Source organism: Euprymna scolopes, chromosome 23 (genome assembly GCF_053919585.1).
Source record: "Euprymna scolopes isolate OS-2025 chromosome 23, ASM5391958v1, whole genome shotgun sequence".
NCBI classification, from domain to species: Eukaryota; Metazoa; Mollusca; class Cephalopoda; order Sepiida; family Sepiolidae; genus Euprymna; species Euprymna scolopes.
The window spans coordinates 58,264,939-58,280,077 of NC_136504.1; the positions used below are offsets into that span (position 1 = coordinate 58,264,939).

The window sequence follows — 15,139 nt, forward strand, 5'->3', positions numbered from 1 at the left end:
AATTTTATTTTTCAAAAGTTGTTTAATCTCTTGATTGTCATTTTCCATCAACAATGAACCGGCTAATTGGATTCTCCAAATTTTGATTTGTCCGTTTCATGGCATGTGCACTCCCTATTTTTAGGTTATTCAATGCCAAAGCACCATATCTATTGTAAATGATTCATTGTATACAATTAATTGAATACAAGTTGATATATTTTGTACACATAGCTTGGGAAAGAGATTCATATCGTTCCCTGACAGTATTAGTGCATAAATGACTACATAGAACAGATCTATGAGAATTATTTTGTAAATTTTATAAAATTTTAAAACTTATTTTTTTTTTATAATAAATGTAAATCCATGATAATATAATTTCAATGATACAGAGCTGAATTTAAAAAAAAAAAACTTAATTGATTCTTTAACATTTCTTTGAATTAAATTTACATATATTCTTTTTTCTTTTTTTTTTTCTTTGAATTTTGCTTCAGGACTGCTTTGCATTAAATTTGCTTATTTTGAATTTAAAAAAAAAAATTGCTGTAGGATAATTTTTGTATGAAATTTTCTTTTTTTTTTTTTTTATTTCTTTGAATTTTGATTTGAGATTGCTTTGCATCAAATTTGCTTGGTTTTCATTTCTTTGACTATTGGTTCTAGGTTGCTTTCATGATGATTTGCTTGGGTAGCTTTGAATTAAATTTGCGTATTTTTTTTTAAATGCAGAACAAAAAGGTATAGCCAATAAGATAAAATTAAATGAAAAGATTTATGTAAAAACTAAAACTAAAAAAAAAAAAAACAGTGAGTAACAGTAAAAGCATTTCTCCAGTTTTTTCCCCTTTTCCAGAAATAATTGTTTGTCAGAAGTCATAAATTGATGTAAGGAAAAGGATATTTTTTTTCAAATTTACAAACAATTCATACATTTAATATAATTAGATAAAAAAAAGTTTTGCATAAATATAAAAACTATCCTTTGTTTCTTTATTTAATCTTATTAGGATAATTTTATCATCCTTCTATAGAAGAATAATAAAATTATCCTCATAAGCCTATCAGCTTAAAAAAAAAATCCATTTTATTTAGTATTTTAATTTCATAATTTGTTTGTAAAAAGACATTTTTAAGAAATTCAAAATAATACACATTATGATTTTCTTGTATGATATATATCTTGTAATATATTTTTTGACATTCAGAATATTTTATGAGAAAAATTACAAAGTGGAAAAAAAAATAATTGAAAATGTTTTTAATTTTTGTTTTAAATGAAAAAAAAAAAAAAATCGATTAAAAAGTTTTTTAAAATTATATTGTAAAAAAAAAAAAAAAAAAAAAAAAAATCACGAATAAAAATTTTTCTTAGAGCAAAAAAACAATTTTTTAGCGCTGATCATGTAATGAAGTTAACTGGCTTGAACAGTGTAAGACAAAAAAAAAAAAAAAAAAAAAAAAGAAAAAAAAAGAAAGAAAGGTACGTTTCCAAGCGTGCATAATCAACACAGTGACAACATAAATAAACAGATAAAATTTTAAAATCCTTAATCATAATGCAAGATTAAAGTAAAAGATCGGTCGAGTAGTAGCATTTAAAAAAAAAAGAAAAAAAAAAGTCTCCAAAATAATCAACAGTAATGACTGCTGCTGCCGATGCTGCAAGACATCAGAAATGTACAGATACAAAAAAAGAAATACGGAACAGACAAAAAAGTAGAGAGGTGAAGTAGTAGTACATAGAATTAGTCTTCCCAGGATTTTCAACGGAAGTGGGAAATAGGTGACGGTGGTGGTAGTAGTAGTAGTAGTAGTAGTAGTGCTTATTGTTTCCAAGTGCGGCTATAGTCGGTGGAAGACCAGGAATAACGGTGACGGGGCAGTGAACCTGTCCCACTGTAGCTGGGATAGCCAAGATAGGAAGAACTGCGGACCTGCAGAGAAGAGTAATAAAGCGTTTATTGTAGACACATCGGCTAATATCCAATTGGTTCCACCACCGCTTGAGCATTAGGAGATAAAAAATGGCCTCAGCAACCATCAATTTAAAAAAAAATTTAAAAAATGGTCAAAGGGTGAAGAGTTTGCTCTTGTCAGAAGGTGTTTTTTTTTTTTTTTTTTTTTTTTTTGAATGATCAGTTTCAACTAATGATCAACTGAAAATTAGAATAATGGCTACACAACGTTCTACAGTAGTTATGGTAAATCTAAAAAGAAAAAGCATTAAAATAAGTGAATATTAATTTATTATGTAAGCAGTGGTGGTAAGAAAATGTCTTTTTAATAAAGTCTTTCTTAGAGCTGACCAGTTGAGATAACAAACTCATAGTGGCCAGATATTAGATCATCAATGTAGACTCGAGTTCGTTTTGACAAAACAGTGTCAACACATAACTTTAATTCAGTTATATTGAAGCTTAATAAATATATTAGGCTAAATTCAATATATTCAAAATTTGCATAAGTAAAATATATTTAAAAAAAAAAAAAAAAAAAAAAAAAAAAAAAAAAGGAAAAAGATTTTGAATTTTGGTTGAATAAATTTGTTTCTTTAAAATCCAAAACATTAAAAAAAAGTAAACTAGCAATTAAGATTTAAATCAGTTAAAATATGAATAAAACTGCTAAGATAAGAATAATTGTCCAAATAACTCCAAACTAACATTCAAATTTTGTTTCTTTTTGAAAATATTTAGAATCAAGTTTTATCTCATCATTTGTGCTGTGAAACAATTTTCTTTTTACATCTAAATATCTGACCACCTAAGAAGACATCAGCTCTTAAAAAGAAAAAAAAAAAAAAAAAAAAAAGCAAAGAACCAGAATAAACTGACTAGGTCAGTGGGAAGATATCCGAAGGAAAAAAAAAAAAAAAAAAAAATCGGAAAATTTGCCTGAGGAAATACCAACTTGTTTTTCCCCCTCACATTTTCAGAAATCTAAAAGATTATTTCACTATTGAGAGAGAAACCTTAGATTTGGATGAGGAAACTTTATTACATCTACCAGTCTCGTGACCTTGAACAAATTGCAAACTCATAAAATAGAAACAGAATGTTTGTGGTATGAAATTCATTGCATCTGAAAAAGAAATAAAAAAAAAAAAAATGGCAGACACTATTGGATTTACATTGTAAAAAATAATAATAAAGAAAGGCTCTGGCCAACATTTTCCTTATTTAATATTTGTTAGATTTCAAGAAAATTTATAAAATTACAATCTCTGAACACCAAGAAGCATTTATTCATGCATTTTTTTTTTTAAAGAACGTTTGATACATGCTCTTTCATAATTAAGAAACAAGTCCATTTCTGTTATGTTTTTTTAAGCGTTTGAATAATGGTTAGAAATTTACAGAATAAAAATAAACCTAATTTAGTAAACATAAAGAGCACACATTTCCCCTAAAACAAAAGCGTATGTGTTTGGCAAATGGAATAAGAAATATAACAAAACCAAACTGAAATAAGCAAAAAAGATAGCAACATACAAAAAGCTGAATAAAGCTACTAAAATGAAATGGTTAATAGACATTTTTCAATCAATACATCTGAATATCATTGATTAAATGGATTATTACACAAGGAAAACAAATGTAGATGAATCTATTATAACCAAAATGTGCTTTAAAGTTCATATTTAATGAGAACGAACCAGGGTCATCCCTAAAATAAGCCAAGTGATCAGGCAATTGGAGTCCTTTACTGAAGGAATGTCAATTTTATCAGATAATTGATATAGCAGAAGGAAACTTTCTTTGTGAGAGTATTTTGATGGCTTTATGTGTTTTACATACACACTAATAAGAATCGCAAGGATAAATTTAACAATTATTGACAAATTCCTATGAATGAAAAGACGGGTAATTTTGAATGAACAAAAGCAAATACATATTTCTATGAGTGATTTGTTTTAGTTTAGGATTTTGTTTTTAGAGTAAATTTGCACTTATAGTTAGAATCCTTATAGAATGGAAATTTCTTGGAGCAATGACAGCGAGGTGTTAGCAGCTAAAAAATCTCTGCTGACTAAATTTTGTCTCCATTGAAAAAGACTTCAAATGTTAGATGTTTCAAACTGTTATAAAAAGGCCATACTTTTTTTTTTCTTTAAATTGGATTTCTTCTATACAGGTAAATCATTTCATTAGCAACCTAAATGTTGGACAAATGAAGTTCATGTCGTACTGAACTAGAACAACAGTTTCAAGACGGATGAAATTGATTCACCAAATAGAAAGGTTTGTCACCACTTTTATGTCCCACCACTTTTATGTCCGATTAAAGTCAAGATATAATGCTAATAAACATTATGTCTATTATCCTTATTAGAATTTGGATCAAAATCTATAACATTATATCGATTTTAGGAAATGTCTAAAATTCAAGATGTTAAATTCAAATTTAGGAAATCTTGTTTAGTTGGTGTCTAATGATTATGGATCAAATTTAATGCAAATCTGAAATATCTGCATTTTCAAATGGAATGTGCCCATATTATGCTCCTTTAAAATACTCCAAAGAAATTGAAATTTGGGGAATATGTATTAATTAATGTATGATACCTACTGTTAAAATTTTATAAAAATTGGAAGTAACTGAATTTTTACCAAGTGATTCACTGCTTTTTTTTTTACCCCCCCCTTTTACATAAAAACTAAATATAGTCTACATTTAGACCCCTTATGTTCTAAAATTCATAATGATTGATTAATTAGTTTAGAAGTGAATACTATACAGCAAATATATAAACTTAACCCAAGTTTATAAAAAGATAGAGATAACTTGATCCAAATATTGACGTGCATATTATCTATCTGACATAATCCATAATATATATAAATGAAAAATTCCTTAGTTGTTAGCAGTAGTTATCTCCACAAAGCTGAGAGGCTTATCACACTGATAGTGATATTAACATTTTAATCTTGTATACAAAATACAAGTTGAGCTTCTTAATATCTTGAATATGTCTACACGATTAACGTATTCAAGTTAATTTGCATATCGACTTGCACAATGACATGATTAATTCACTATTAGTTAATATTATCTTTTAATGACTGCTTTCATTCCATTAGACCGGGTTCAATTGACATTTGCTATTTTAGATTGTGGATAGCATTTTGGATCAATTTACTTCAGAGTGGTGTGATCCTGCTTGACATTGTAAATAATAAATAGCACTTGACTCTCGTTCCATCACAAGGAGTTCTGAGATTAAAGATTGTCAAAGACATCATTCCAGAACTGAAGCAAAATGGAAAACAACTAATAATAGTAAATCAAACATTAAGTTATCTAGTTAGAATTTCAAAATTAGACCCAGACAACATTTAAGATGACAAATCAAACTTTGCTTCCAAGTAGCTAATTTTTTTTATTTGCTATTATTGTAACATGTTATTTCCAATATAATAATGTACTTCACTACAATTTTAAAAATTATTTATTTGGCCTAGACAACTGGTAATATGAGAGATTTTTTAAATCACCTAAAAATGAAAATAAACAAGGGAGATAATTCATTTAAAAGAAGAATATAATAGGAGTTGCCTAGTTTACAACTAAAATTTTATTTCTGTTTCTATATAAGTTTAAAAATATACAAAAAAAAAAGCTGAAATGATTTCACAGCATCCTGGCAATGCTGTGTAAATACATCTAGTAATCAATAATGAAAAATTGTACTAGATTCAAAATTACTGGAATGGACATAAGTTGTTTTATTTGAATAAAACAAATACAAAGTTTGTTGTCAATAAAAATAAGAAAGAATTAAATTTCTATAATAGATGGGTTCTCTAATTGATCCAGAGATTATTTCTAAACCTAACATCAGCCGCTTTCTGCCCCCTATACATAATCCTCGTACAGCCCATTTTTAAATATGCTATCGAGGCAACGAATCTATCTAAAAAAAAAAAAAAAAAAAAAAAAAAAAAATTGTACACGTGGAGAGTGTTCAAAGATTAGCAAGTAAGATGGTGGTGAGATTCCCCCTGCTATATATAACAGCTTTGAAAGACAATCCAGCTTCATTTGAACAGCAAAAGACAAAGGGAAGACTTGATTCTAGTATACAGCATCATCAACAGGAATTTCCATCTTCCTTTCAAAGAATTTTTCATCCCAACACATGTGATCTTCAATCACACGCAGAAGATTTATCATTGTCGCTTTCATCTCAACAGAAGAAAGGCAGTATTTTCCATCCGTGTTTCTGCTCCTTGAAACAACCTGCCAGTTGATAATGCCTACCATACCCAGATTTAAAGTCGACTTGTACAATTATTCAGACGGTATCTAGATGCAAAATCCTCTAAGTGTTGGCTGCATTTTTCTATTTCATTTTTTTTGCTAAGACATTAGTTAATTTCAGTATTTTCAGATTAATAATCTAAAGGTTAACGTTAGAATGTTTGAATTATTTGCTGATTGAATTTAGTATAATTACAAACCAAAATTAAAAATATTGATTAGAATAACATAAGTTTTTAAATATCATAAAAGGAAAAAAAAAAAAATGTGCATGTTAAAGTAAAATAAAAATGGTATTAATTACATTTGATAAATTATACCTAACCAAGGTGATACTTATAAAAGGCCTGGCAGCTTGCCAACAACAGTTAATGTGGAAATGTGTGTGTGTATGTGTGTGTGTGTGTGTGTGTGTGTGTGTGTGTATGCCCCCCCCCAAAAAAAAGTTTAGGAAATTCACATAAAAACAAAAAGTGTATTTATATGTAAAAATTTACAGGGAAGAAAATGGAAGTGGTTTTGAATCTCTCAGTAAGCAGACACCCCTTTAAAACTTCAAATATATCCAGTTTTGATCAAATTTAAATCATATGTATGGAATTCTTTAGAGAAAACAATGTGGTCCTGGATCTCTAAGTGCCCTGCGATGTGTTAAAATCTCTATGTGGCCCCAATCTATAATCCAAAATCCGACCATCAAATTTTAATGAAATTTAAACCATATGCATAAAACATTAATTCCAAAATTTCAATTTATTCTGATTATATTAAAACAAGGAGAAAAAAAAAGTAATAAGGTTTTATGAGTATAATGTAAAACAGACAGTCTGCCTCATTAAAGCCTGAACAACACCGGATCTGCAGGCTAGTTACTACTAAATATCAATTACGGCAAACATTTATAAGTAGAGATTTGTTGATAGTATCTGGTAATTAGTTAATTACCAAATACGTCTATTGCTATGGCTGACCTTACAACTATAACAATTATTGATTTAAACATAACTGTGACAAAACATTATGTATTCTATATCTTTGAAGACATTCTTGCATAATCAAAAAAAAAAGTTTCTTTATTTGTATATCATTTACTCACTAAAAGTTCTTACACAGGCCATCACCAGCAAGTACTCACCAACTCACTAATGATAACCTATGGTATTCCCTGGAATTTGAGTGAGAAAAAGTCTCCCCAGAATTCCATTGGTCTCCTTATTTTGATTATCATTGCAGCTGACTGCATTGTTGCAACAGCTGATTAGCATCAATTTCTGACAGGCAACTGCCATTTGTATTCCCTGGGGTTTTGGGTGGTGAAAAGCTTCCCCAAAGTATCAGTGTTTGCTGTACTCTTCCATTAGAGGTCTGGCTAGTGCTCACCGTCCTTAGTCCTTCCATCCTCTATGACCCTTCACGTTCATTTGGTGTGGTGCCAGCAGAGGGTTGGTTGGTTGGTTTTGTTTTACGGCATATCAACCTTTTTCATGTTATTTAATGCCGAATCTAGTTATTTTGAGGAACGATTTTTAATGGAGTATATTTTTTTTCTAAAGTCAGATTCTATTTAACCCATAGTTGGGACTGTAACAGGTACTACCACTCCGGGTCAGAGTGGACCTGGGAGCAATGGCAATTAAAGGGTGGCTCCACACTCCCCAAGGCCCGCAAGGTGGGGCCTTACCATCGGATATAGTTTTAGGTCATATCCAGGACCGCCAGCAGAGAGAGTCACCCCCATTTTCTTTTTTTTTGGTGGGGGTAGAATAGTTAACTGCCTTTACCGTTTCAGTTCCCTTGGTCTTATGTAGTTTTATTTTTATTTTATTTCTTTTGTAACTTTTATGTCTATGTAGTTTAGATATGAATCAATATTATTATTACTATTATTAATAAGACAGAATAATCATATTAACAGTTACATGATTGCAAGGCCTTGTACAGGTATTGCCTTGTACACAACAGAAAATCAATTAAAACATGTATTCGGTTTATGTTGAGTTGATGCTCTGCCTAATTTTCTTGGTAAATAATTTAAAGTTTATTTCAAAAATGATTAGAACATTTAAAGTGATATACCTTTTTTCTAACAAAACAAAAAACACTTAAAAATTAGTTTTTACTCTATTCAGGTAATTTGAGGAATTTTTACAAATCTAATTAACAAATCAGTTCATGGTTTAATTTTCCGTTTTATGCAAATCAATCCTTTTCTTTGTGGGGGAGGGGGTGATGATGTTGAAACAATATTTATTGTAAACGATTCATTATACATAATTAGTTGATAACTAATAACACAAGTTAATTAGCGTGTTGACGGCAGAAAGGGCATCAGGTTGTTAGCCTAAACACCAAACAAAATCATGACTTCCATGAAGAAAATGTGTCGTGACGACATCTCAACTGATAAAGCCACATCATATCAATCATCAGAATCATTTTAAAGTGTGTCCCACATAAATGTCGATGGCTTAGGGTCATGTAGTAGACCACCTATATGGATGGGATCAGTTGATGACAACCTACTCGTCATGAGTAGCATAAAAGAAATGGCAACAAACAGGGTTAGGGTTGGAAGTTATTGACAAAATGTAACCTCAGTATGAGGCACAAACATGGAAAAGAATAAAAATGATATTTCATTCCTAGCAGAAAGGAAATTGCCGATTTATGCCTTTTCAATACTATTAGTGCATAAATGACGCCACTAAAGCTGAAAGGATTTGAACTTGGCAGTCGATTCTGCAGACCACAACAGTATCCATCAGATTGGTCATGCATACAAATAAATCCATGTTAAAAAAAAAAAAAAAAAAAAAAAAAAAAAAATGATAAACTAAATTTTTAAAGTTACATAGCTTTATAATTGAGGAAATAAACTTCATACATTGGCACAACAGATAAAAGTGTTGATTACAATCAGTTCTAAGTGAGTCTTCTGTCAGTTGAAGGTTAATTCTTACTACAGGTGCTAACTAAAAATAATATTAACTTATACGTTTACCTGATCATGGTTACAAGAACAATCTATCTTTGTAGATAAATTATTTAAAAATTGCTCGCTCTCTCTGTCTGTCTGTCTCTCTGTCTGTCTGTCTGTCTGTGTGTGTGTGTGTGTGTGTGTGTGTGTGTGTGTGTGTGTGTGTGTGTGTGTGTCTATAAATATATATAGCGAGCGACAGAGAAATTTTTAGGAGGTAATTCCAATGCATTTGATGTATCGCCATAACATATTTCTGGAAAAATTCTCTTCAGATATCCGAAACCTGTCTTTCATTTCTATGACATTTTAAAAATTTTTACTGACAAATCTTACTTGCTCTCATTTACACATTTAAAGTCAGAGTTGAAACCCACATCTGAAAGAAGTAAAAATTTCCAAAAATATTATGTTATACAAACCATACATCAAGCCACATTGAGATCAAGTAAGATTTGTAATCTCTCTCTCACTCTCTCTATAAGTGACCTTGTCTTTCTGAGGAATGGTCTCAAAGTCCTCTCTAAATTTTTAGTCTACAGTCTTGAAACTTAATATATAGGGGATTTGTGGAGGAAATGTTATTTGGTTTTAAACCAGTAAAAATAGCTGCAAAGAGGTCAAAATGTAAAATATATATGCAATAGATCTGTGAATAGCTGCCTATAAACTCTCTCTCTATATATACATATATATATATATATATGACACAATGCTTCAAGCAAATTACATCAAATAATTTTTTTTTTTTAATCTACAGGGATAGGTTGTTCGGGTGTATCTTATTTTGGTTTCAATCTGCTTACATCCATTAAATTATTTGCTTTCTAGTCAAGATAATCAGTCAAAATGCCTAAGTTCCACAATGATCACAGATTTCAATGGATGTATTTATGATCAATAAGAACCAGAGATGTTGCGTTTAAGAAACCAGCCTCAAGAGAACACGTGGAGAAAGAAAGAGAAAAAAAAAAAAAAAAAAAAAAAAAAAATGGCAACATCAAGTGGGTCTGACATTTAAGCTAACAGTTCTGCTACCTTCTGAACTGTCATTCTTGACAGTTTGTAGGAGAGAAAAAAGTAAACTGAAATTAATGGAAAAGATAGTCTAAAGCCTTAGGATTAATTAACACATTGTCGCTTAACAGATCATGCGGTGTAAAATAAACAAATAATTCTTAGACACAACATTTATTTAAATCAATTATGTATTCAGAAGATGATTTAAAAAAAAAAAAAAAAAAAAATTGAAATACTAAGCGGGAAAGGACAAAATTTGTAGTCTTATTAAGAAAACAATTTATTCACCTGAATTAATGTTTTGATTTTAGCCAGATATAGCACACACAATGTTTTGAACACTTATGTTATACCTCCATCCACCCAATGTTAGATAACTCTGCTAGTATTTATATAAAAATGCAAATTGTTAGACCCCCAAAATTAAATGAAGATTACATGAAATTATAGGAAAGAAAGAAGAAAAAAATTTTTATGCTTACCTCCTTTTTTGTCAAATTACGTAAGTCGTATCCACTTGTGGTGCTGTATCGGCTGCTATATGAACCTAAAGAATATGGCTTCATCAAGAGAGATGATGAGGGACTACTCTCTTCAGGAACACTGTATAATCCTACAGAACAAAAATAGCAAGTTATAATATTTCACAAACGGTAAATTTTAAGGCAAAAATCGTGTACATATCATTCATTCATTTTTTTTTTTTAATTAAGTTTTTGGGTTTTTTATAATTAAAGATTTTTTTTTATTTCATCCCAAACAATATATGTGGTCACTAAGATATAAGGGACTACTGTGATTAGGAGCCAGATTTACACTGGGCATCTTAAGCGAAGATTTTGTTCACATTACATCTCAATTTCTGTATGTTAGTAGAGTCAGAGAAACAGGAGTAATTCCAAATGGAAGCGGTTTGAGAAAAGAAGCTATTAGAATAGAAAGTTTTTCAATATCTTGATACTTCTACAAAAAAGGAGTGCTGCTTGTTGGGTTGGTTAGGGATATTTACATAAATAAGAGCTATCCATAGATGCATGTTCTTGCTAGATTAGTAAGAAACAAACATTCATGGATAACTTATGATTGTAAAAAAAATATACATACATTATAATATAATATATATATATATATATATATATATATATATATATACACTTTCCATCAAAAGGAGCAACTTAATGCAGGCATTTGTGTTTAAGAGAGCAAAACTATCACTTATATAAAATAAATTGGAATACAACGCTGATGTTTCCATGCCAGCTACTATTGTTAATAAAAAGCAACAACAAAATGCACACACACACACACAATAATAATAACAGTATAGCTACATCCCAAATATCAAGTATTTATTTTTCTTAACAGTTCTTTTAGCATATCAAAACTTTGATACATTTTTTTTTTTTTTTACAGATCTTTTTTCTTACACAGAAACAATTATTAATGTCAATATTGAATCTTTTCATGCATAATGTTATATATCTATAAAAGTGAAAGTGTCTGTGTGTACACATTTCCCTATGCAATAACTGTCAATTTTAAGTCTACAGACTCTAAATTTGATATACAGGGTACTGAGATTTGGGAAAATCTTTGTAACCCGTTTTTAGCCAGAAATTTGGCTGTTAAGGGGTCAAAATTCAACGATTTAACCTTTGAGAACTCTACCAAACTCCTCCGCCAATTTTGGGTATAAACAATTGAAAGTTTAGATATAGGTTCCTTGGATCTAACTTGATAACTTGATTTGAGCCCAAAACAATAAATGTTCAGGGGTCATAATAGGGGTCAAAGTTAAAAAAAAATTTGACCTCTGCAGTCTCTACCTAATTTATCAGACAATTTCTGGGCTAAACATTTGAAATTTTACATAAAGGGTATTCAGAGATAGGGCAAGGTTTTTAATCGGTTTGGGTCGAAAATCTTTAGTTACCAATAATATAAATGTATATATATTATTTTAATTGGAATTCATTATTGAGATAAGTATTATTTGTATTAATTTTATTTATTGCGGACTATTATTCTCATCTTTATTAGTTGTTGTTTCACAACGTTTTGGCCAACTATTCCTCTGGCCTTCGTCAGGTGGTAACCGCGAGGATACCCAAAGCTGGCCAGAGGCTTACTTGGCCAAAACGCTTTTTTCGACACTATTTTCAAAAGTCATCCTCTCCTTTCGATTGTCTAGCCTTAATTAAAACCTACGTCACTTCCGGTTTGGCGGTGGTCGTAACAGCAAAGACGTCACATTTTTTCCCCCGTTCTTTTCCTGCTTTGCAGTATGGGTTCGAGCCTGCATTCCTACTACTACTTTTTGCTGAACCTCCAAACACCCAGGTAATGCTGGGCTGAAATGCTAATATATAAATAAAATAGAATGCAAATTCCAACAACTACATCTTTATCAGTGAATCATTTCCTTCTTTATGATGGTTTTATCTCTCTAGACAAAGAAGACATAACCTGAATTTTTCAGAAAGAAGATTCATCAAAAGGAAAAGACCAGAATAGCATACAAAAACTCAAGAAAAGAAAAAATTAATATCTCTCGAGCTTAAACTTTGAAAATTTAATATATCTATAATATAAAGCTGAACGTCTGTGCGTATGTCTGGTCACAAATAGACTCCTATATGGTTGACTATTATAGAAAACTCATCACATATAATGATAAATGTAGCGAGACACAGGAATGGGTATGTTTGATCTGGCATAATGATGATTCATTAAAATTGTGGGGTCTGCATACGCACCTGGTCCACAAAGTATGGAAATAAAAAAATTAAAAAAAAAAAACGTTTACAAGTGTTTTTGATATAGATGTACATAAAACATACTTATCAAAGTATTATTAACTTAAATAGGAATAATATAATAAAATTATGGGGTTTGCGTTCGTGCCTGGCCTCCATAGAATGGAAATAGGCACAAACTTTAATAAAGACTTTTCATATCTATCCGTGTAAGTATACTAGATAATTATGTTTCAGTTTGAAGAAATATGGTATAATAAAATTATGGGGTGTTCGTTCGCGCCTGACCTCCATAGAATGGAAATATGTCACAAAGTTTAACAAGGATTTTTAATATAGATCCACAGAATATCGTGATAAGTGTTTCAGTGTGAACAGGTATGGTATAATAAATTATGGGGTTTATCCATTTTATTTTTACTTACATCATATTTTGCTTTTGTTTTGATACCCCCGAATTCAAAGCTATCTCTTTACGACCCTTCCTTTTCATAACCTATCCTACTTTCATAAATCAGAGTCCATTTTCTTTAGGCTGTTTTTGAACCCAGTCAATGACGGGTACTTTTGCTAGTATATATATATATATATATATATATATATATATATATATATGTGTGTGTGTGTGTGTGTGTGTGTGTGTTATCCACAGACAGACTGTTTCTTAGTATCAAAAACTACTCAGTGTGGCTAGATTAAACTAGCACCCATCCCAAAATCAGGAATCAAACCTACAACTATCTAGGTGATAGTTAGCAGTTCCACTGTCTGGCACTTGGGATCAGTACCTGCAAACGATATTATTAAACATTTATTTGTATAAACATTTAACTGCCGTTTTTACAGTGACTGATTTGTGTTTGTTCATTTACAAACGAGGACACATAGGTGACAAAATGAATCAATAACAACTGCTGTAGAAAAATTGTTTTATTATTTACAATTGAAGATGTAAGAACGCAACAGCCGAAATGGGAAACATCGACCCAATTGTGATCATGCACAATTTGTATGTGCTCCCCTCAGACTACTAAATTCCATCCCCTGTTTCCTGTTTTCCTGACTGTACTACATGCAAAAGTTTAAATGTAATGTGAACTAACATCTCACTATTCAACTCCCCACAATCCTCTATTAGACATGCTCTAAAATATTAATCTCTTACATCCAAATGGACACATGATACGGGATAATCACGTGGACACACTGGTTCTCATCAGATCACCAAAGTTAAGCATCGTTCAGCCTGGTTATTACTAAAATGGGTAACCAATTTGGGAATTCCAGGCGCTGTATGTAGGAGGACGTCGACACCTCTCTGCAAGAGTTGCAAAAACCTAACATCGTCATCTCCCCTGACAGGGATATACATGCGACTGGGGACCGCTTGTGAATTTCATATTCCCATGAAATTTCCTCCTTTGGAGAAAGCCAGTTAAACCCGATTAGAGTTAGTGCTGACCAACAGGACACAAATGGACGCCTGCCTTGTTTCGGGTGAAAAAAAAAAAAAAAAAAAATTATGAACAAAAATCCAAAGCCTTGATATGTGTATATTCTTTATTGTAGTTTAGAGAAAAAGAAGGAAATAAATGTTGGAGGTTTTCTTGGTGCAAAGCACCATTTGACTTTGAAAGCCATTTTTGTCTCTTGTATGATGTGCCCATCCTCTCATTAGTCAAACATTAATATGCAATGAGCTGATCTTAACGCACTTCAATAATCTGCAATTCTTTCTGTAATATAACAAAATCTAAAGCTGATAAATACATCATAATTGATAGGCAACAAATCATTATTCATATCGTTTTTCTTCCAACTATTGTCTTCAATATTTATTTATATGCATGTATACATCCAACATCTAAAAGTTATTGGATTTTCAAAGTGTGACTTACATAGGTTCTGACTAGCCAATTGCCTTTGTTATTTTTAACTCATGTTATTGGCAATCTATATATATATATATCTATAAAAATGAAAATGTGTGTGTGTGTGTGTGTGTGTGTGTGTGTGTGTGTACACTTCCCTACCAAATAACTGTCAATTTTCAGTCTACGGACTCAAGATTTGACATAAAAGGAATTGAGATTTGGGAAAATCTTTTTAATCAGTTTTCAGCCAGAAATTTGTCTTTAAG

General features: G+C 30.6%; 1 protein-coding gene across 9 annotated transcripts in view; it reads right to left on the reverse strand.

Moving 5' to 3' along the window:
• LOC145245928 (receptor expression-enhancing protein 1-like) overlaps positions 1-15,139 on the reverse strand; it is a 251,661-nt gene that overhangs the window by 14,762 nt on the left and 221,760 nt on the right. For 5 of the 9 annotated variants that reach the window (XM_080107673.1, XM_080107672.1, XM_080107671.1 and 2 more), the window contains one exon: positions 10,726-10,856. In XM_080107673.1, coding sequence (XP_079963799.1) covers positions 10,726-10,856 — 131 coding nt within the window. Of the gene's footprint in view, positions 1-1,724; positions 1,920-2,505; positions 3,067-10,725; positions 10,857-15,139 lie in introns of those variants that run through there. The other 4 variants (XR_013863050.1, XR_013863049.1, XM_080107676.1 and 1 more) reach the window with 3 other exon arrangements.